This window comes from Pygocentrus nattereri, chromosome 30, assembly GCF_015220715.1.
Source record: "Pygocentrus nattereri isolate fPygNat1 chromosome 30, fPygNat1.pri, whole genome shotgun sequence".
Lineage (NCBI taxonomy): Eukaryota > Metazoa > Chordata > Actinopteri > Characiformes > Serrasalmidae > Pygocentrus > Pygocentrus nattereri.
The window spans coordinates 9,162,786-9,188,085 of NC_051240.1; the positions used below are offsets into that span (position 1 = coordinate 9,162,786).

The 25,300-nt window shown below is 38.7% G+C and overlaps 1 protein-coding gene across 1 annotated transcript; it reads left to right on the plus strand.

Annotated features, from left to right (window-relative positions):
* Positions 1-10,619: 10,619 nt before the first annotated feature.
* Positions 10,620-25,000, plus strand: c1qtnf6b (C1q and TNF related 6b). The gene is made up of 3 exons (XM_017692886.2): positions 10,620-10,715; positions 20,528-20,728; positions 24,289-25,000. Exons 2-3 carry the CDS (start codon positions 20,536-20,538, stop codon positions 24,831-24,833), a joined length of 738 nt encoding a protein of 245 aa, XP_017548375.1. The 5' UTR covers positions 10,620-10,715; positions 20,528-20,535; the 3' UTR covers positions 24,834-25,000.
* The last annotated feature ends 300 nt before the right edge of the window (positions 25,001-25,300 follow it).

Sequence of the window (25,300 nt, forward strand, 5' to 3'; positions counted from 1 at the left end):
GGGCTGAAGCTGGCTGATCTCTATCTGCTTTCTGACTCTGCTCTCTGGAAGTTTGGGTTGGATCAGAGCAGAGAGCAGAGCTAGAGGTCAAGCCTGACAGTGATTCAATAGCTAAACACTAGATGGACTATGATTCAGAACATCAGAGAAGCCTGAGAAATATGAACTGCAAAGCCGAAGAATTTGCACCCTTAAATGAACCGATTTGACCCCTTTTAAAAGTACTGGAAAGCCCTTTATTTCCCCCTATCTTTACCTTTAAGCAAGCCACATAAAAGGAAGAATTCAGCCAAGAAAAATGTAATAAATAATAAAAAATTACACAACCTCTGCCAACATGTAGTTCATCTGCAAAGACATGTTTGTTGTTTGAATTTACCTTCTTTAGTTTTACTGAAGGCTAATGTAGCTAACAAGGAATAATTGCTAATTTGCATTGTAAAACTTTTGTGGTTTGTACGGTGGCTGAGAAGACCTAACAAACTACAAATAAATATGAGCTGAAAACTCAGAAAGCACTTTCAATTTTTTACAAATGTTCAGCAAAATAATAAAACACTCTGCATTCGTAGACACTCTGTAAACACAGAAAACACTTTCAATAAAACGATGACACTAAATTTTAGTTAATTCCCAGAACCCTCTGGGAGAACACATAACTGTTATGTCACATCAATCCACCTATTGAAGTTCTGTTTCTCCAGATTACTGACTCTGTTCACCAGTTCTCTGTGTGATATGATCTAGTTAGCTTACCGTATAAACGCGAGCTTTGGCCATAGTTATTGATGAGGTAGTATTAAACTCTTACCTGTATTCTCTGTTTTTTGGCTCTGTGTTCTGGCTGCTTGCTTCTGGATTCACTTGCTTGACCCTGTTTGTTATGTTAGTCTATTTTGGTATTTTGTCTTTGCTGGATTCAACCGTTGCATGTTTTTTGTCAAAAACATTCAAAGCACAAAATTATGTAGCATGAGCGTTCACTGGTAAAAGTATGTTAGGGTGACCAGATGTCCCTATTTTATGACTTTCAGGCTCCAACCAGGGCCTCACACTTAAGCCCTTAAAATCTCAGGCTTATTGCGTCCTACGGCTTATTATTCTGTAAATACAGGAACTTCAATGCAAACTGGCCGAGTTATTCTTAGGTTATAACAGCGTGTAATAAAATTGTAGGCCTGCTGTTGAGCCCTGGCCATTTAAGGCATTAAACATAAGGTAATTAGTTAGCTTTATGCTTTAAAGGCTTACTTATGTGGTTTGTACAGTGGCTGAGAAGACCTAACAAACTGCAAATAAAAATGAGCTGCAAGCTCAGAAAGCACTTTTAAGAAAATACAACATAAACACTGGGTTCTACAAACAAAGCCAGTCACAACACAACGGAAATGTTTCTGGATGAGGATGGAGCAATCCAAAGTATGTTAGGGTGACCAGATGCCCCGACTTTCTGGGACAGTACTCAGTTTTCAGTGGCCTGTCCCTGGCTGCACCTGTCCCCAGAAATGTCCCTGTTTTTTTACTTTAAATTAAAAGCATCTGGCTATTTGGTCTCTTTTTACAGTCAAAATATTTAATAAATTTAAATATTTATAATTTAATATGAATACGAGTCATGGACTTAGCCAAGCACTAAATCTGTTATGGTAAACATATCCATAGTTCAGTTTTCTGTATTTGCAGCATAAGTTTTATGAAATTATATGACACACAGTTCTTAGAGCTTCAATCACAAATCAGAACTTTCTATCCCAGTCCAAACCTGATCCAAACCATATCCTAAAAACAATGTTGAAATCCAACCTGACTCACATCAACCTGCAATTTTAAATGATAGCGGTGGTTAAATTACCGTTTCGCGATAATAATATCCATTCACTTATAATAGATGAAAAGTTCAAACCCTTAAACTGCAGATTTACTGTTCAATTATTCAGTTATTAATTTTACAATGTATTATTGAGTAACTGCAATTAATTATTTGGGCATTACAATGAAATTAAACCACATCTCCAAAATGGTAACTTTACAGCAGAACAAAAAAAACTCTCAAGCTTAATGTATGTAATGAGAGTTTATTCTACAAGCTTGGACTATTTCTATTGATACATTCATTATTAGTTGTGGTTAAAAGGTGGTATAAAAGGTCGCTGGAGTCTTCAAATAGTGGGAAAATAGGTCTAGGTGTTAGTATGATGGAGCCAAAATAAGTTAAAGGCTCTTAAAGGTTCTTCAAGGTTAAAGTTCACTTCATCCCCTTTATTCATCATGCAGTGTTTTTAAACTTTCCATAATAAAGTAATAATGTCCTCTTAGCTGCACTAACTGTACTGTCTTGAATCTTGAGTCTTTTTCCAAAAAGTGTGGACCTCAGTGCTGAGCTCTGTCAACTATGTGAGTGGGAAAATCCAGCATACCAGATTGTGACTGTTGCAAAAGTATGAAGGAAGAATAAAGAAAGAAAATCTAAAGTAGAGTGAAAGGCAGGGTAAAATCTAATAAAGTAGGAGCCAGACACATATTTGAGAAACATTCAGTTCCAGACACAAAACATTTGGGATGGTTTGATTTGAACTAACACTTTAATTCAGCACTGATTTTATTGTGAATATTCCTGAAATGTGCTTTTACCTCAGGCTGTGTGAAGAGAGGAGCAGGCCCGCTGGCTGGCTGATGTTTTATTCAGTGGAGCTCAGAGTCGTGGCAGTATTACTCAGCAGTGTTCAGTTATCCTCCACATTAACTACAGACAGTGTGACAGCAGCTTCCCTTTAACCCCTTGAAATCCCTGTCTTATGACATGCTGAGGGTTATTATCTAGTGACTACACAGACTGCAGTGTAAACTAGCTGAGTTATTCTTAGGTTATAGAGCTGTAGTAGAACTTTGGTGGGCTCTGGCTATTTAAAGGGTTAACTCTCTCCTGTTACTCTCAGCCACATCCTACCTTCACTTCTTTTTCGTTTTGTCACTCTCATTTCCTTTAACCCCCCCCCCCATCTGAACCCCCTACTCCCCCTGTTTTCCTTTTCCGTTCCTCTTTAAAAGGCTGAGGATAGTGTGTTTTCCAGATTTTAGGTGAATGTCTCTGGAATCTCTGGAGTTAAGGTTAAACAGGAAGATGAGGAAACAGCAGAGAAGGAAAAGGAGAAAGAGGCTTGGCAGAGACATCAGATGGATCTATAGAGAAAGAGTCAGAGAGCAACAGGGAGAGGGTAAAAAGGAGAGAGGGAGAGAGTGAAGAAGAGAGACGGAAGAGAATGAAAGAGAAAGAAAGAGAGAGAGGCAGAAAGTTGGAGAGGTGGAAAGAGTGAAAGAGAGAGAAGGAAAGAAAAGGGAGGGAGAGAGTGGCAGAAAGTTGGAGAGGGGAGAGAGTAAAAGAGAGAGAGAGAGAGAAAGTCAGAGTGGGGAAGAGAGTGTTTGGGGGTGACTGCATATGTATTAAGTAATATTAATATGTAATATTATGTAAGAATCTATATGTAATTATAATACTATGTAAATATCTATACGTGGTAATATTATATCCTGTTTATATTTTATGTATGTATGTATAAGTATCTATGTGCAACAATAATAACTGCATCTGTATCAATAATCATAGGCAAAAGTTTGATGATGTGATGTTTTGTTCCAACAGCAGTGAATTTTTTTTCCTACATAAAAAAGCAGCATATCTTTCCATGGTGTGAATATTCCATAAAGAACAGACAAATAGAAAAGGTCCAAAACGACTTCATTTCTTTCCATTAACTTACATTAAAAGTTAGAAATGTTTTTGCCTTCTCCTGTTAACTTGCTGTGTTGAATGTACATGTTTTTTTAAGGACAGCAACGATATGTATATATAGTATCTGTATGTGATAAAAATATGTCTCAAACACACACAAAGAAGAAAAAACTGATATCAGTCAGCGTTCAGACTGAGAAAACAAAAGTAGGACAGAGAAGACAGAGGAGAGTACCGGTACCAGACATTACATAACAGTCAGTCTCATTACACACTCAAACAGAGAGTGCAGGGAACTCCATTCACCCCCAACACACACACATACACACTCACACACACACACACATAGAGTTTCAAACACCACTGATCACTGAGAGAGTGACAGAGAGAGAGAGAGAGAGAGATTAACTGTACATAGAGGAAATGATAATGAATGCTAATATAAATCATTCTGGATATTAGCTTTATCTTAGCTTTAGAAACATCTGAAATTCTAATCATCTGAATTTCATAATCATGGGCCCTAATATTTCTGAACGTTCATTGCTTCCTTCTAATTGCTTGATGCGACACAGGACTAGCAGAATTAGCATAATCTACAGATGTATCTGCAAACAAATTGCTTTTGTTTTACTGAAAACATGGGCTGGAAACTTCTGAACGCACTGAAAACAAAGTGAGCTGCCTGTACAGTGTAAATGATAAGCCCTGAGCGGGCAGTTAAAGATTAGCTTTAGCCTAAATGATGAGGTGAGTTTGATGTTTATTCTTTGTTGCTTTAATTTGAGTAGCCCATTCCCTCACCCCTCACTCACTCACTTACTCACTCACAAACATATCCCACAGTCCCAGAAGCACACTTTCAGACATCTGTCTTTAGCTAGGCACGCTTCAGATTTAGCAGCTGTGAGAGGAGCAGAGCCAAACTGACAGAGGAAGGGTGCTAACTCATCATAATTCAGCAGAACCGGTACACAGCACTGATCTTACATGAGTGTAGGTGGGGTGTGTACAGTAGCCTGCATGTATATGTGAGGTTTTCAACCTTTTCTAACACTGAATTGACAAAAATGTATCTGTTGTTAGCACAGAACCACAGGCTGTAATTGTAGGAAAACTTACACATGCTGCACAATGCAAAACACATGTGTGGTTTGGGGCCAATCACAGTCAGCTCAAACCAGAGATGGAAGGGAAGCTAGCCATTGATGAGGCTCTCTTCCGGACACAGACGGGTCCTGGTCCCTAGTGGTTTTCAATGGATAATCTCTAATAACACTGTAATTCCCTCTGCTAATCTCTATCTGGAACGCTGACATTGTTAATTAGCCATTTTGTCCTTTAAACAAAAATGAAATCACCCTGGGAACCACATTTTATGTCCATTTTTTCAATGGAAACCACACATACAGATATTTATGATATGATTCTGTGATCTGATGACTGTGGGAAACAATTTCAGTCAGCTTAAATAACTGCAATAATCTCAAATAACTATCAATAGGTGATTATGTAATACTTGTGGCCTATGCTCAGAGTGCAAAAACAACAAAGCAGGAAAACGTGTCTCTTCAAATGAAAAGCAACTGGAAGTAAGCAGCTTGGAAGTTGCTAATACAACGTATGGTTAAAGCCCATATTGTATGTTTTAGTGGCTGTAGACAAAAATAACCATTATGATATCACAATGTCAAGTGAATGGTCTGGCCAGCTGAAGTAATAACTAACTTGGGAATTATTATGACTCAGATTTGCCTAGTCTTACTCTGCCATAAGGACCTGATTCCTCATGATCTCATATATTGTGTAGTAGCCAGTTGTGAAAGTAATTTGCCACATCAAACAAAGCATGAACATTATCATCTAGCTAGGAAGATTTCATGCAACAAGCAGTAATCGTAGTGATGGTGAAGGAGATTTCTAAAGGGCCAACATTATTAACAGACACCAGAATGAAAAAAGCTTCAGAGCCCTAAACACAACTTAAACATCACTGTCAGTACAACTGTTCTGATGCAAGTGGATTATCCATAGACATTCGTGCAGGATGACTTGAGAGCAACAAGAACAACAATCACACAGAGAACAATAGACAATGAACTGCACCACTATCAGCTCCATCCCTACACCTACATTTCCTCCACCACAAAACAAGAACATATACAATTTGCACAAGAATCTTCTTCTTCTTTCGGCTGCTCCCTTTAGGTGTCGCCACAGCGGATCATCTGCCTCCATCTTGCCCTATCCACTGCCTCCTCTACTTTCACACCAACCATCTCCATGTCCACCTTCACTACATCCATAAACCTTCTCTGAGGTCTACCTCTTCTCCTTCTACCCGGCAGCTCCATCTCCAACATTCTTTGCCCAATATATCCACTATTCCTCCTCAACACAATTTGCACAAGAATATTTAAGGCAAATCTTAGACAAAATTCAGGTATAAGAGTTGTACTTATGATCCCAAGAACAACACCAGACCTACAGTGAAGTATGAAGGTGGGAGCATTGGACTGCTTCACTGCAAACGGTACTGAGGCATTATATGTCATCAAAGGAAACATGAGTGGAGTGATGTAACAGGGAAATTAGAGGAGACTTTAAAAATTTGGAAGATGGACGCTTGTGCAAGACAGTGAACCCAAACATACAAGTTTTTTAAAAAGATGAAGGTGTTGAATGGCCTAGCCAATCTCCTGATTTGAATCCCACTGAAAATGTATGGATTTTGAAATTGTTAGATGTTTGTTGACTTTCAGAATTGACAGTTTGCCAAAAGAAATCGACCAAAATTTAATCACAATGCTGCAAAACGCTAATAACGGAATAACAGAATAAACATGCAAATTACATTGTAATTTTTTATTAATTGAAAGTAATGTTCATATGGAGGAGATCATTAAATTTTTTTGCACTAGTTGCACTAATGATCACACATTTCTGATATAATAACATTTATCATGCATATACATGAATGTGCCTTAAAGGTGCAGTGTGTAAGATTTAGTAGCTGGTGGTGAGGCTGTGGATTTCAACCAACTGAATTCCCCTCCTTCACCGCTCCTTTTTCTAGGATGTAATAGATCCTACAGTGGCTGTGAGGTTTTCTGCCGTTGCATGTCTTGGTTTTGTTTTGCTTCTTCATGTTTCCCCTTCTTTGATATCGTATATTGACCTTCCCTTGCTTTTTCTTATAATATTTTGTCACGATGTGGGCTCCAACAGCACCACATTAGTCAGCACCAGCAGCTGATTCGGTGCAAAAACACAACTCCATAGGGATGTTTTTTAGTTCCTGGGCTACTGTAGAACCATAGCAGCACAATATATTGGAAGAGGACCCTATGTAGATATGAAGGGCTAAAAAAAACCTAAGCTAATGGAAATGCAATGATTCGCAGTTACAGGTTATTATACATTAATGAAAACATTTTGTATGCTATATTCATTTCTGCTAATAGATTCCACTATATTTTACACACTGCACCTTTAAGAAGACCAACCATATGAAAGATTAGGAGGCAGTGGGACAGGGGGTAGGGGTTTTTATTTACATATTAATAAATGTGGCTGCATTGTGCTCCACCATAGACCCCAGTGCAACTAATCAAAACTTGGCAGGTTTGAAACAAGAACGACTAATTTGCCACCACGTAAAGCCTGTACAGCCTAGCAACATTTGCTTCAAAGGAGCTCATTGGTGGGCAGAGCATGTAGAGATAAACGAATAGCGCAAAATTTAAGTAACAACTACAATAAGAGCTTAATTCAATGCTTGAGAGTTTGTTATGCACTGGGGTTGTGTGAAATCTTCTCTTCAGACAGATTCTGAGCCAAAGTCATGGCAAGAAAACCAACAAAAGAGGTCTCACATCAGCAATCTCCCAGTTGTGTCTCCCATTTTCATTTAAAACTGAAAAATGAACAGAACAAATTCCACATTGCACCCATTCTGTCATTCCCCTGGCGAAGCATTAGACAGAATAACAATATTAGCTTAAGCTTAGTTTAGTTTTGGCAGGCGTTCCTTCGCCATGCTGCCCCACCAGTGGAGCATACTATCAGAATCTGTTTACTTATTATGCCATGTGCTGTTTACAATGCACACATTCAACGACGCAGACGCTCTCATTAAATATAATGAAGGACTATTACAGCAAGATCCATATGTTATACCGCCAATTAGCTGCACAGCTATGATACAGTCACTTCTGGCTGTGAGCGGTTTTGACTAAAACATGCATGCTGTGTCCAATCAGCCTGATGTCCCTCAGCAGAGCTCGCTGCAGTTAGACGTTACTCAACCCCACTGACTATGAACAGTGGCTTGCAATAGAATAAACTCTGTAGGCTCATGTTTATACAATCCTGTACTGTCTAAATTAATAATATGGTAAAACCTACAGTTCTTTTATATATATTTACTCTATAATGAGACGTGTTTGACTGGAGAAGTACAGGAAGTAGCAGACAGCTCATTTGTCAAATACTGTGCTGTTTTTCTGTATATCGCTGAAAAAAAGCTCTTAACTTTGAATGGAGGTTAATGGGACAAGGTTTTTTTAAAGTCATTTTGGAGTCTTTCTATTGCTCCATTTGTCAATAAACGTGGGCATGTTGTAAAGGGGCATGAGGTTTGTCCTCACAGTAATATTCTCACCTGCCAATTTATTAGAAACACATGCCTTGGCCTTCCAATCACTGGTCAATTTGTTAGAAATATCTACCTCATAGGTCCATTATGCAGTCATATGCAAATTTTGGGCAAATTACATGTTGTTGATGTAATAAGTGAAAATAAGTTAACACACCCTACACATTTTAATGCACAATTACTGTTTGTTTGTTTGCTTGCTGAATTTAACAAATTGGGAAAAAATAAAGCATAAAATTTGACTTGTGCAAATGTTTTGGCACATTTTATACCATATATGTATTTTTTCAAATATGCTGAACTCAAATAAATGGAAATTGTGCACTAATTTTCACCAACAAAACATCATTTGACCAGGGTATTGAAACCTTATAGCATACGACTGTAAAAACACAGAAGAACAGCCCATAGCTCTTCTGCTGTTACGGATCATTTTCACACATACAAAAAAAAAGCTGAAAGGGATGGGGTTTCTGATAAAGTGGCCAGGGAGTATTCAAACATGACTTTACAAACACCAATGCTTTAAATGTACTTAATTCATATGTGAACATCGGCTACACGTGAAAAAAACGACATAATTACTACCAAAAGTAAGTGAATTTAAAGAAACCTACATTGTTCTTTAATACAACATTAGTGTACTTTAATAGATGAGTTTATTGCATGTAATTCTGGAACATTTCTATTGGCCCATCCGTCATGACATGTAATGTGAAAGGCAGCTGTTGTGCTGTTTTTTGAACCCAATGACATTTTAATCTTGTGGAAAAAAATATTCAATTTGTAAGTCAAACAACCCCACTGGATCTTTTTTGAGTGTATTCAAGCTGAATGTCAGAGCTTGCACGTCCAGTTTACTTTATATTGTGGCCTGAGTGTCGTACTGCATGGTGCCCCATTAGCAGCTACAGCATTAAGATTTCTTCAAAAATGATTAACACTGAAATACAGGCCTGAGAGCACTAGGGGTGCTATTATAGACAAATTAGCTATTGGAGCTTTTCTATAGCTTATTATATTATTTATTATAGCTTTTTTTTTCAGAATCTGACTAAGTGAAGACATGAAACACCAGCACATTTTCAGCACCTTCTATTAGCCATAGTCACTTTATTTGCCAAACTTTATTTGCCAATGGATCAAACTAGCAAACAAAAAATCAGCTGCTTATTTAAATAATAGGAATCAAACAAAGTCATGTACACTCATACTACAGCATTTTGGTCTAGTATAGGGGTCACAACCTAAATGTTAAGATAAGCCATTTTGTCCTTTCAGCAAAAATCAAAGCACATTGGGAGCACCAATATTTTATGTCCTCTTTACCATCTTGGCTCAGTATGTGCTGAAATACGTGCTAAAAATATAAAATAAACAAAAACGCAGAATATTGGATCATTTTCCTCAATAATTACCTTAGCCTAATATTTTGTCTCATTTGCTTTAGGTCATATTTATGCAGAAGTTATAAATATGTTATCAGCACTAAATACATACACATATACACAATATACACATTATACCCTTTTCAGTGCAGGCTTTTCTGGAGATTAGGCTTCATTCCAGATTAAAGAAGGTGCCAAATTAGCACAGTACAGCAAATGACCAGTACAGTACAGAAATGAATGATTTTAAGACAGCATCCAGCAGAAAGACACTTAAAGTTAAGATGTCCTCAGGGAATGAAGGGGCGTGAAGGAGAAAAAGAGGGAGGAAAGAAGAAGAGGAGGAGAGAAGGAAAAAAAAATAATGTTCACTGCTCAGAAGGGAACCCCTCCAAAGAAAAAAAAAGCAGAGAGCGAGAGAGAGAGAGAGAGAGAGAGAGAGAGAGAGAGAGAGAGAGAGAGAGAGACGAAAGGGAGAAACAGAGAGAGGGAGAGGGAGAGCAAAGAGAAAAAGAACAAAGAAAAAACAGAAAGAAACAGAGAGAGAGAGAGAGAGAGAGAGAGAGAGAGAGAGAGAGAGAGAGAGACGAAAGGAAGGGAGAAACAGAGTGTGTGTGTGTGTGTGTGAGAGAGAGGGAGAGAGTGAGAGTAGAGAGAGAGACAGAGAGAGAAAGTAGAGAGAGAGAAAGAGAGAGAGAAAGTAGAGAGAGAGAGAGAAAGAGAGAAAGTAGAGAGAGAGAGTAGAGAAAGAGAGAAAGTAGAGAGAGAGAGAAAGTAGAGAGAGAGAGTAGAGAAAGAGAGAAAGTAGAGAGAGAGAGTAGAGAAAGAGAGAAAGGAGAGAGAGAGAGAGAGAGAGAGAGAGAGAGAGAGAGTTGCTCTCACTTTGCAGCTGATCGACACACGAAGTCAGCAGTTGGACCGGCTGCATGAGGACACGGCGGTAAGTGAGGCTTTCAGAAATACTTCATCAAATCATATTAATCCGTTCTCATCAATTATTATCGATCCGTATCACCGCGTCACTTGTGTTTTTCTTGCAACGCGCGCGAAAAGCTACGCACGTGCAAGACACGTCAGCAAAAAAACTAATTGTGAATTGCAGTTTGTTATTGCCATTCAGACTGATAGTTCTGCATACTTGTCTCTCTCTCTCCCTCTCTCTCTCTCTCTCTCTCTCTCTCTCCGTTCAGACCCCTAGGGGGGTTCAGCTTATCTGCTGTGCTGGCAGCTGTGTTAGTGAGATTTCATGTGTAATGTAACATCTGCCTGTAGCCTCCAGTTTTAGAGCAATTATTTTCTACTTCCGGTGAGGACGTGGCTCTTTTTGTCCTCTCGCTCGAATTAAAACATCTGGATTTGGAAAGGACTTGGGCTTCACAGTCCTTACCCTTCAATTAATCGCCCTCTGCAGGCTCAGAGGGGAAACACTGAACAATCTCTGGTGGGTTTCATGAGGTTTGGAACAGAGTCTACTGAAGCAGTAACTGCTTGCCTTGTTTATATGAGAACTACACTCTTAAAAAGAGTTCTGAGGAGCAATGCTGTAAACACGCTAAGAAACCTTCAATGGACTGGCGAAGTTAGATGTGCAAGTATGATGAACCTTTTTAATTATTTAATTTTTTTGCGTTTAGTCATGTCCAATTACACTTGCTAGTAGGCCTCCCTCTGTTACACCGTGCTATAGCTGGGAGGGTGAAGGCTGCTAAGTGCTTCCACTGAAGCCACAGGTTATTAAACTGCTGCTAACATAATGTTGTTGAACAGCTCAACACGCTTGGAGGAGAACACTAACTACCTAACTGCATCAGAAACGTCTGCCGTCTACAACAGATCATTCAGTCATTCAATTACTTAACACAAGAACTTATTTCTGTCGGTTAGCATTATTCAATGTCTCCCACCCAGTTAACTGAGTTTGCCCATATTAAAGTTAACTAGCTGTTCAATTATCAATTAGCTGTCCATGAACATCAATAATAAATAATGTTATATTACGTGTAAAATCTATCTAGCTTAATGTTAGCTAGTGTAACCTACCTTACATCCTTCTCTCCTCTCGCTGTCTTTCTTATTTCTCTCTTCCTCTCGTGGGTGGGTGTTGCCACATTTTAAATTAAAAGCTCTCTCCTGAGTTTAGTAACTGAACTGCTAAAAACCTGCAAGATGTTTGCAAACATCCCCAATGTATGTAAAGTTCCATACAATTCTCAATTAGTCAGTGGTGGACAGTAACTCAATAAATGTAATTCGTTACTGTACTTAAGTAGTTTTTTCGTGTATCTGTACTTTACTTAAGTATTTCCATTCTGGGCGACTTTTTACTTTCACTCCACTACATTTCAGAGTCAAATATCTTACTTTTTACTCCACTACATTTTGAGAAATCTGTCGCAAAGCAAGCGCACCAATAAGGGCACAGCGGTCACTTTATTTACCTAAATGATGAACTAACCTAACTTTGTGTAAATAGACCACGATATAGAAATATGTAGACATATGCAGTCGTGACTGGAGTGTTTCTTTTTTTCTGAATTCATACAAACACTTTCATTTTATAGTAAATTAGTTTGGGTTAGTTTATGTTTATGAACAGAGACCTACAGATCAATATAGTAAAGGAAAACTTATTTGTGATCCTGAGTTTAAAGCCAGTTTTTATTCAGCTTGTATCTAATTTACAAAGTAATCTTAAACTGAAACTTTGCTTGTTTGTAAAAGTGATTTCAGAGCCACTCGGTTCTCCCTGATGGAAACTGTTTACCTTCAGTGTTTTGTGCTTATAATCATTTTAATAGACGTCAGCGTCAGTAATTAATGACCTTCTATTAAAAGACTGGTTTACCAAGAGAGACGCTGGAGGATTTCCAGCTAAAATGAGATCATGAAGTGAGTCTTGTTATAAAAATGATAACAGGACATCAGAGCCAGAATTACTCTTTTAGTACTTTTACTTTTGATACTTAAGTACATTTGAAGCCAAATACTTTTGTACTTTTACTCAAGTTGAGGTCTAGAGTAAGGACTTCTACTTTTACTGGAGTAATATTTTACCTTGGGTATCTCTACTTTAACTCAAGTACATGATTTGTGTACTTCATCCACCTCTGCTTATTACATACTAAGGCTTAATATTCAGTAACTACAGAGACTTCATTGCAAATTAATGGAGTTTTCCTTAAATTAAAGAAGCGTATAATAAAACTTTGGGCCTGCCAGTGGACCCAAGGCTGGGTAAGGGGTTAAAGCCAAATAAATAAGTGCTTTGTTTATTGTCAGTGATGGCTTGTCCTCCATTGGGTGGTCATCATTTGTGATAATGTTAGTAACTAACTGGCCAAGAACATAGTAGGAGCTGCAGCAGCCGAGTTTATACATTCAAATTGATATTTTGCATTCAAATGTGCGTTTTTCCTTTGAATTTGACAGATATACAAATATTGAATTTTTTTGACAACCCTAGCACTGAGCAATGGTGGGAAAGGGAGGTGGGAAAAATATCCATTCATATTTCTTTAAAAAAGTGAAATCAAGTCTCCTGAAAATAATGGAGGCTGTAATAAAGCGTGGACAAAGCATATTCAGCTAGTTTTTGTTTAATACGTTTTCCTGACACTGAAAAATGTAACTCGTACTTAAATGGCTGTTTTGACTGGATGTTACATAAATTACATACTTTTGCATAGCACTGTACGCCCAAGCCAAGAACCATTTAGGAATCTTTATTTATAGGAGTACAGACTAAGAGCCTCTGGAGAGGTTCTAACATATTTGTTTCAATGCTACACATTGAAAGACATGTCCCAAAACAGGCCGGGCACTCAGCGTCAGACTATTTAAAATGATTGGTGGGGTGTTACTAAACGTATTGGACGTTTTTACTAATGGGAATAAATCATGAGAATTTATTTGGCAGTGAAATAAACAGAAAAATGAATGAGTGGACAGAAAGATGGGTGGGTGGAGATGGTGGTGAAAATATGGAGCGAACAAGAGGAAGATAAAATAAACAAATAAACCTCCGTCTCATTTTAGTTGAGTCATTGCATCGTTAAAGATAACCAACGTAAGACAAGCAGCGAGGTTGGGAAAAAAAAGGAAAAGAGCCTGACAGCATGTTCAATCATCTGAAGGAACCCAGAAAACTGTCACTCATGAAAAATGGGGATGTGAATGCTTCCTTGAGACTCTGTTTAACATTCCTGTAACTCGGTTAAACAACAGGTTTCCCCTGTCTCTTCCTCTGTAACATGTTTTTGGAGGTTTCCAAAGGTTTACACATGTTCAAGCAGCCAAAGTTCTTAGAATACAGTAACCGATGTGGAAATGGGGCTATACATGTCAGTAATAATTCCTGATAGTTTTCCACTGGGCTTTTCAAGAGGAAATCTGAAAATGCTCTTAAGGAGTAAGGCAGGTCCATTGCTGTGAAACATCATAATGATGTATTCTTGTCCCCTTATGTTTCGGTATGTGTTGAGTGTTTTGATGTTCCATAAATTAGGACAAACTGAGGCTCTGGAAAGTCCCTGGTTTGGTCATATTTGGTGAGCTGCTTTTATTAAAATGAAGCTTTTCCACAGAAATAATACTCATCCTGCTTATCCCAAAGGTAGTTGTTCAGCCAAGATATGCTTGGTGAACTGAGGTTTTGAACTGTTATCCATATAACTGTACAAAGTGCAGACAATATTCAGGCTCCATGACGGCTGCTACGTAGGGTTGGGTGGTATAATGGTAACAAGGTATTTGAAACACCAAAATGATGGCAGTAATTCAAAATGATGACGGTATATCAGAATGATGACGTGCCAAAATTCTATTCCACATCTGAATCACCACATAAACACATTTAGGAAGATTGGAAGAAAAAATCAGAGCCAGGAACAACTAACAGTAGCAGTAGCTTAGCAATGGCTAAGCGCTAAACACCACAGGACACGTTTGACTTCACTCTAATATCAGTCTTTCGACTTTGCTCTCACCAATATCCACTAAATCGGTGTCAAAACTGGCTAAACTAGTGAACACCACAACCAAACACCACATACAAACTTCCAGTGCCCGCTGCTTTACTACACTCCCTCAGATTTGAATCATCATCTGAATTTGTGTCAGTGCTTTAGTTAGCCAGACTCCGACATGCTCAGTGGTGAGCAGAGCTGTTATCACACTAGCTAAACTAATGATCAGATAAACAAACGTCACTCACTGCCGCCCTCTAAAGGTGTTATTAATAGACATCAGATAAACAAACATCACTCGCTCCTGCCCTCTAAAGGTGTTATTAACAAACATCAGATAAACAAACATCACTCACTGCCGCCCTCTAAAGGTGTTATTAACAAACATCAGATAAACAAACATCACTCACTGCCGCCCTCTAAAGGTGTTATTAACAAACATCAGATAAACAAACATCACTCACTGCCGCCCTCTAAATGTGTTATTAACAAACATCAGATAAACAAACATCACTCATTGCAGCCCTCTAAATGTGTTATATCCAGTTCATGTTCTGTATATTGTGATGTACACATGACTGTAAAAGCTAACAACTGTGGAAAACAGCTGGGGTCAGATATACATATAATTCATTAAGTAATTGACTGATTGACTGGGGCAAGCCTAGCGATATAGTGTCAGAAAATGGTATCAAGCATAAACCATATCAAGTCTATTTGAAATGATTTAACAACTCTGTCATGTTTGAGGCATTCTGTTTACAGAGTACTAGACTAAAAAAAAATACTTGTTAGCTACATTAGCCATGTAACTCCAGAACAGTAGAAGCCATCTTCAGCCACTAAACCCATCTTGGCTGATTAACATCATTTGGGGTAAGGGGGCTATTGTGTATATATGATTTGTTTGGCCAAACCATTACTTTAAACCAGGAAAAGCAGTAAATGCTGGGGTGGAGTCTGACACCCGTGCATTAAGAGATTACAGCTGTCACACACACCTCCAAGGTGCCTTGAGGACAGGTTTCACTGTAAATAACTGGATTTAAATTGACATATTCAGGGTTATGATGGTCTTGAGAACACACTGTGGGCAAACATTTAAAACTAGCATGTATTTATCCTCTCAGAATCATCAATTCATCCTATAATTAACTAAATCTATAACAGTGAGTCTTTGGGTACTGAGGAGGACCAGCGGGGATCCACCTTTACACACTCTGATATGTTTGATACAGACTAATTACACTTTAATACTGATGCTGGCATGCAAAGCAAAAATAAGGTGTAGAAGCTTCAGATTTTACTGTGATCTAATGCCAGAGTGCATAATGCCAATTATGGTGTTGGCACACAGTGTAAACACTGCAGGGAGCCTACTGCGGTCAGTGTTAATCAGTAGGACAGCTTCTTTAGGATGGCTTTACAGGGTGGAACTTCCATGCAACTTCAGTTGCTCGAAAACTACATTCTGCACTAAACTACATTAAATTGCACTTGAACTGGACAAAGTAAAACATCCTGCAACTCATTAGAAACTCAGCTGCAACAGTTGCAAGCAGCTCAACTTCATAGACCAAGTTTCATTAAACAGCCAATTAAAAACGCTGATAAGAACATATACCAGAAGATGGTGCATTGGGTCATTGAATCAAGATTGGTAGTTTTTTTTATTTTGTTTATGAATTACTGTGTGCAGTCAGGTTTCATGGAAATTATGTTGCAGGTGACTCACAACATGCAACTAGCTGCATGAAACTTTCACTGTGTCAAGCTAAGAAAGTAGCTAAGAAACTGAAGCTTAAGGCGATCAGTTAACATCATGCAAACTAATACATACTCATCACTCACTTGCTAAGTTGAGTAGTCAGTGTGGTTTCTGGTACTGTATGACATACAGTTTTCTATAAAAATGGACAAAAATATGTTGCAAATTTAAAACCAGTAGCGATTATCTTATCTTCCAATAACTGAAATGAATAATCACCCTATTAATTGTCATAATTACAATATATCAGTATTATTATTAATGTAATTACACTAATTAATAAATGAATGACGTCATAGTTTTTGTAATTTTGTCAATTTTGTTGTGTAATGTTGGGGGTCAGTGTAGAGGGGGGATATGGAAGGTGGGGGTCTCTCCCTCTCTCTCTCTGTCTCTTTTCCTCTTTAACCCATGTCACCTTCATTCTCTCTTTTTCTCATTCTCTCTGTTACTCTCTCCTATTTTCTGTTTTATTTTCTCTATAACCTTGCCCCTCATCTGTTTCTCTTTGCCTCTCTTTTTCATTTCACTCTTTATACCCCTCTCCCCTCATTTGTTGATTGTAGCCAGCAAAATTTTGACCGCCGTTTCCCGACTTGTCAAAAGACATTACAGTCACAGTTTTTCTCTGGCTCTGGTCTTTCTCAAATCACCAGTGCTGACCAGCTGCCCTTTGGGGGCCACTTTGGGGTTCGGGCTCCAGACAAAACATGATTTATGACAGATTTGCTGCCAAGTTGAATGAAGTCATTATACAAATACTAGTATTTCCTGCTTGTAGTGTCATTTGTCTCTGTCAGGCACCTGGACAGGGTCGAGTATAAAAAGTTCAAGGTAGGCTTGAATTCTGAATAAAGTAACCTTGTTCAGAGGTTTACCTTAAATTGAACCTGAAATGATCTTGCTTATCCACAAATGTAGGGTGTGTAGTATTTGACTTTGTAGAAAAAAGGTATCGTTATTAAGATTTTTATTACATGCAGGTTAGGACGCAAGTTATGATTGAGTCCAGAGTTTATATAGTCACTTTGCTATGTATTTAATTTATATTATGTGATTAAAAAACATTATTGCAAACTTGAAAATGTTAAATGAAATGTAATCTCTATGTTAAGTCATTTATGTGGTCAGTTAGCATATATTTAGTAAAAAAAAAAACCCTAACTTTATAACTGAACAGAATGAATACATATACATAAATAAATAATTATACATGCAAATATAATAACATACAAATAAATAAGTAATTAATAAATAAATACATTCATAAATAAAGTTTTTATACTTACCATCCAACGCTTAGTTTATCTACTCATTCATTCATTAAATTCAATAGGGTGCTGCTGATAGAATTTAACACATTCATACAGTAATTGGAGTGCACACAGGAGTTAGGAACCAGACCTGTGTTCCTCTAACTGTATTGTTCCCAAAGGTCCAGTATTATGTAACAATTTAATTATTACATTAATATTTTTAACCCCTTTTTATCTTTTAAGAATTAAGGCTGTTTTTATACTGTGCTTTTAAGACTGACAGTTCTGGCTAAACACTCCTTATAAGGTCAGTGTGGATGGGGGGTCATATGTAAATGCATTTGTTTCTGTGACATCACAAAAACAACTAATTCAAAATGGGCCGCTTAGCTTTCATATGTGGACAGTATGGTCTGGGGTATTTTTGTGTTGAAGTACATACAAGTGAATGTACTACATTCAAAAAAAGTGAGGAAATGTGGTTTTCTTTGCACAGTGCTGTAATTATTTTATTAATTACAAAGCAAGTTACATAAAGAATAACTTTTACATTTGATTTGAGTCTGCACTTTTCAGCAGACGTGTTTGTGTCAAAAAATGACAAAAGCATGACAAAAATTGGGTGACACTTCATTCATAAGGCTACATGAGGGCTAGATACACACATTCATGACATACATATATAACTTACGTATCGTTGCTGTTGGAACAAAACTTTTATGAAGAAACCCTTATATATACACAACAGATGACAAGTCCGAGCGATCACATGGACGGTGTCCTCTGTTTGGGCCTCCAGGCTTCTGAATGACTGTTACATGATTTCTCTGACTCTATTGTATCTGGTCATCCTCTTTTTCTTTTACCTTTAACTCTTCCAAGAATTATGGATTTGGTTCCGAAACAAGAGAGTTTGTTTGGTAATCTGGAGTTGAATCGTTTTGAAAGGTGAGGTTTTATTTGCATAATCCATTCATGTTTTTTTTTCTTTGACAACCAAAGTTCAATAACCTCCATATTTTTCCTGTTTTGCTTGTTTATTGTCCAGCTTTTTCATCCATAAAACAACACAGAGAAGACCACAGGCCAGACAATTCTGATCTCTGTTTGCAGAGACAAATCGTTGCATTTGCTTTTCAAGGTCCTTCATCGTTTTTCTGCTGAGTGCCAGTTTGTATCATATCTCTTGAGTGCTGTGTCTTTTGTTGAAAATTGATGGTGTAGAGAAAGGCTGTCCACCATTTCTTTTGATGGTAAAGTTAGTGGTCTATGTCATCGTCACCTTATTCTTCTCCATACTGAGCTGAAGTTCAGTCTGTTCTTTAACGTTCCTTATAAGGGTCCTTAGGTCTTCCAGATTCTTTGTTGTGAGAGCTGTATCATCTGCATATCATATAAGGTTACTGAGGTTTCTTCCACCAATCTTGAATCCTTGTTCTTTTTCCTTCAGTCCTGCTTCTCCCATCACATGTGCAGCATACAGGTTGAATCCATTGCCAAAGTGGAATCAGATTGTTTGTTTTCTGTCCTGAATGCGGCTTATTGATCATTGTAGAGATTCCTTATAAGAACGATGAGATGCTCTAATATTCCCATTTTCCTGAGGACTTTCCATTATTTTACGTGGTAACGTCCTTTTTGATCTCCTTGGCTTTTTCAGTGATCCACAGAACATCTGCAGTGATATCTTTTGTTCCTCACCTTTCCTAAATCCAGCTTACATGTTTGGCAGTTCTCTTTCAATGTAATGTTCTAATCTGTGTTGAATGATCTTGAGCGTAATTTTACTGCTGTATGATTTTAGGGAAATCATGCATGTTTGCACTCTTTCTTGTCTCCTTTCTTTGGAATTTGGATAAAAACCTACTTCCAATCTGCTGGCATTTGGGACATTTTCCAGATCCATCCATCCATCCATCCATTTTCTAAGCTGTTACTCCCTCAGGGTCGTGGGGGGGTACTGGAGCCTATCCCAGTGGTCATCAGGCGGAAGGCAGGATACACCCTGGACACAGGGTATCCATCACAGGGCAGAGAACAAACACACACACACACCCAGGGGCAATTTAGCATGTCCAATTGGCCTGACTGCATGTCTTTGGACTGTGGGAGTAAACCGGAGAACCCAGAGGAAACCCACACAGATATGGGGAGAACATGCAAACCACACAGAGAAGACCCCGGTCACCCGGCCGGGGAAGAAATGTTAATATAAACCATAAAAACAAATGTAAGATTGATTGAAAGCTGAGAATCTTGAATCTTTCCACAAATTTTCTCTGGGCTAAGAGTGAGAAATAATTCATATGAATGCATTCCATATCTTTATTCCCAGTGATTACTGCAATGCTATACATCTACACCAGTAGCCTCAGCTCACGTCATGTACAAATGCAAAGCTAGTGTCTCTTCATTAATGGACAGAATTAGTGAGTGGATAACAAGACAACAGATTCAGTATTGAATGTTTTACCTCCTTCAGTGCTCTAATTGCTCTTGCTGTCTCGCCGACGTCCCGAGGACTTGCAGTTTAAAGCTGTTATTGGATGTAGCCTGATTTATTTGCAATGGTCCATTCCTAATGAATACATATTAGCCGCGCATCTGCTGCAATTAGCCTGAGGCTCCACCAACACAGAGAGCTCAACAGAGAGTTCATTACTTTCCCTCACTACCTCATGGAAAATTAACTCAAACTTACCCCCCTCTGCTCTCTCTCTGCTGTTTACTCTGTGTCTCTTTATCTCTCTATCTCTCTCTCCAGGTGTGGTCATGTCTGGATTCTTTCTGCCTGTGCTTTTGCTCCTCCCCCTGGTGGCCTCTGTCCCCTCCCCCTCCAGGTTGCCACCCAAATACTGCCGCAGATGCTGCGATCACCTGGAGCCGCCCCTCAGCCCCTCCTCCCGCCCCGTGACCTATCAGGCACCAGAGGTTCGCACCTTCATTAACATGACCATTCTCAAAGGTAAGCTGAACAAAAAAGTAATATATTCAAAGTATATTACAATATATTTTTTGTTTTTATTTAAGACAATAACTATGATAACTATGCAAAAGCTCCAAACAATCCTGGTCAAATTACATGTCTTGGTGAAACTGAATTTAAATCTGACATTTTTTAAAATGTAACAAATAAAAATGAAGTGTGCCACAACTTTTGCTCAGGCCAAATTCAGCAAATAAACACTTTGAGCTCTGTCATTACCGTTATATCGGCATGCCACAGCTAAGCATAGACAACATGATGCGACAGTGAAAACCATGCTAACGTTAGCCTGAGCCAGGGATGCTTTATTTGTTGCAATTGAAAATAAAAGTGCAGTAGACCCTCGATCACTTTCCTCTGTCTAGTTTGTTGTTTTTTTTGGACTTTTATCCCAATTTTCTCCCCAATTCAGACATGTCCAATAGTTACATCCAATAGTTAGGAATCCCCCAATCACGATACCACCAGTGCTAGGAGGGTGAAGACTAGCACAGGCTTCCTGTGAGGCGCCACAGCATCTTTTTGAACTGCAGAAAATGTAACGTCATTGAACAGCTGAACATGTTTGGAGGAGAGTGCTACTCACCAGCACTCACCTCACAGACGTCTGCACTGGCTAGCATCACACTGCTGAGTCACTGGGGGAGATGGGGGACCATCCTACATATATATATATATATACACCCACACACAGTTCTCTGTCACAACAAAAATCTTGCCAGCTGCCATGTCCACTGTGCTGAAATGTCATGACCAATGGACCAATAGAAATGGTACAAAATTACTGATATCTTGTTATGTTAACGTTTGTTGCAGTTACTTTTTGTAGACACAAGGTTTTGTTCTGCCATTTTTTGAAACCACCCTGACACTTATATCATACAGTTACTGTCATACAATTATCAGTACATAAAGACATAGAGAACTCATATGCATATAGATTTTTCCATATACTGATAATAGTATGATAATAGTAACAGTCCTGATATATTGTTATTTTATATTGTTAAGGTCTTTGCTTTTGTTATGTATTATACACTATATCTATAAATAATTTCATTCTGCAACATTCAATATACATTCAGTCAAACAGGGTAGAGTCAGACATACATAAAACATTCATTAACATAAATTGCTATTAATGTTGACACATTTTCATCTTATAAGTTAACCAACCCACATGGTTAATGTTTTTGTATTCAGTGTATTAATATGGCTTGTCCCATCTCATCCTCAAAACAGACACATTCTAATCGCTTTCTAAACCCGTCTAGATGATGATTTATGTTAAACCTACTTTCCCAACAGCACACAATCAGAGAAACTCCTCAGCACTGCGCATGTGTCTTATTAGAGCTCAGATGAGTCGAGGCCTTGTATCATTTACTGTTTCTTGTGGGCTCTTTGATCAGAGAGGAATAGAGGTGGTCCCGTGTCAGGCGTAACCCAGAGACAACCCCAAACACTTCACCAAAAACACGCCTCTCACTCTTTTAGTTATTACCACTTTCATATGTTCTGTCACTCTCTCTGTATTTCTCTCTTATGCACTACCATTGAACTTTCACTCGTCACAATAATTTTGTCGTGTATTTAAGAGAGAGAGAGCATGATTTTGCACCCTAAAGAAGACTCCAAGGGTCCTTCATGGTGCAATACCAATATTGGTGTAATACCAGATTCTTTAACATACTAAAATGCACATAACATCCTTTAATTAGAATTTAAATTAACATTTTGGAAGCCTAATTATTATTATAATTATTATTATTGACCCATCTGAAATAATACAGCGCTCACATAGCCCAGATTACTATACAGTGTAGCATCTATATTATATAGAGGGTATGCATTCACAATGTCTTTCTCTGGCTCTTCCAAATGCAGTTAACATCAATACAAGACACACAGAGCCATATACATATGACACGCAGAAACATGTTCACATAACCCCCCTGCCCCCCCCCACACTCATTGTGGATACCAGATAAAGAATGTGAACGGCCACAATGGAAAATTTTGCACATAACTAGCTGTAACCTCAGCCCTCTGCCTGAAGACCACAGCGTTCGTCTTCTCTTTACTTTCTTCATCAGAGAAACTGAAGCAGTTCAGCAGAATTTACCCTGAAAGGCAATCGCAAACTCTAGAGGCCTACAGATCTGGCAGGAAACTTGCATATGTGGCAGTAAACTACAAGCGGCAGCATGTGTGTTCTGTTTGCTGGTGTTCCGAGATTACAGCCAGAGCGTGCTAGGCTTCTTCCAGACCTGCTCTTGAGACAGCCTTTGCTTACTCAGAGCTTAGTTAAAGCATCCTGGGGGTTAACTGGAACAGCTAAGTGTGGTAACAATAACAGTCTGTTTAGACATAGCACAGATCAACCTGAACCCTGCAAAAATGAGGAGCAGTGTAGCGAGCCCCCTAATCCTGCAGTCAGCTTACTGTTCTCCAAACTGTACACTCCCATATATACCTCATGATTTCTGGTCACGTCTATATTAGGGCAATGAGTTCAAAGAAGTAACAGTTCAGAAGAAACGGACCGTAATGCTGCTCTGTTGCCATCAGTCACAGTCACTTAGGCCTGGTTTAATTCTTGATTATAATCGTATGAGCTGAGCTGTGTTCAGACTGAATAACCTGAACCTGGTGGTTTTTCATTCGCTTGCTCACTCACTCACTCACTCTTTTATTCTTTGTCATTCATTCATCCATATCTACATCCATCCACCAATTGTCCATGCATCGCTTTCCATTATCTATCCATATACATACATATAAACATACATACATACATAAATCAGTTCAGTCATGCATTCATTTTTTCAATAATCCATCCGTCCATTTGCCCATCTAGGCATTCATTCCTGTCTCTAATCATCCACTGATCCATGCAATCACTTCCACATTCATTCATCACATTAATTCCTTCAATCATGCATTCAGCTATCCATACATACACCCCTGCCTCCATTCATCCACTTCCATCCATCCATCTATCCATCCATTCATCAATCAATGCACTAATTTTCTAATTCTTTTCATTAATCTATCTACTTTCTTTGTTCATTCCTACAATGTTCCATAATTTATCCATCCATACATACATACATACAGCCATATAGGTTCTATTCATCCATCCATCCAGCCATCCAGGTATCCATATTCATTGATCCACCCACTTTCTCTGACATTTATTCCTTTAATCACTCATTTATCTATATTTCCATGCATCCATCTATCCATACATACATCTATATACATTAATTTATCCATCCATCCATCCATCCATCCATCTGCAGTCTTACATTCCTTCCTTCAGATCATTCATTCATCCTCCATCCATCCATCTCTCTATACATCTAACTATCAATACATATATATTCTCATGCTTTCATCCATCCATCCATCCATACAGATATCTATATATTCCATGCTTCCATAAATTCACTCACACATTATTTCCTTCAGTCATCCATCCATCCATACATACACTCTTTCATCCCTTAATTTATCCATCTGTTCTTCCTTTGCAGGAGATAAAGGAGATCGAGGTGAGAGGGGTACTCCTGGAAAGGCTGGGGCTGAAGGACCTCCAGGCTCTAGAGGGGTGGTGGGCCCTAAAGGCAGCAAAGGCCAGGCAGGAGCGCCCGGGGATCCCTGCAAGACCCAAAATTCCGCCTTCTCAGTGGGCCGCCGGAAGGCCCTCCACAGCGTGGAATACTACCAGGCGATGCTCTTCGACACTGTCTTCGTCAACACCGGTGAACACTTCAACATGTTCAAGGGGAAGTTTTACTGCTACGTGCCAGGCATCTACTTTTTCAACATCAACATCCACACCTGGAACTTCAAGGAGACGTACCTGCACCTGATGCACAACGAGCGTGAGCAGGTGATCCTGTACGCCCAGCCCAGCGACCGCTCCATCATGCAGAGCCAGAGCGTCATGCTGAATCTGGAGCTCAACGACGAGGTGTGGGTGCGGCTCTACAAGCGTGAGCGGGAGAACGCCATCTACAGCGACGATGTGGACATCTACATCACCTTCAACGGCTACCTGGTAGCTCCAACAGTTTAGAAATGCCCTCAAACAAATTGATTTCCAAATGTCCAAAGTGGATTAAGGTTTCTTTCAGGTTCTCTCAGGGAAGATGTGTGAATGGTGTTCTCTGGAGAAGACGCAAACTGCAAACAATACCATGCTAGGTCTTTCATTAGGTATGTTTAGCCATAATGACATAGAATCTTATAAACATACTGGTGCTGAACAGGTTGACTTGTCAAGAATTGGTTCAGGTGTGCTGTTGTACCTTTGACCTTCAACCTGTTGTTACATAAAATTCCATTTGGTGAATTGCCTCAGAAGGCTAGAATAAGTTTTATAGCTGTGTTATATAAAGGCTGCAGAGCGGCCTTGCTAACTTATCAATGAGTAAAACTTAGGAACAAAGCACAATATTGTATACAAGTCCAACTCTTGGGAAATGGAACCCATCCTTTATGTCTTCTGTACTGTCTTTTAGACTGTTTTGCAGTACTGATGAA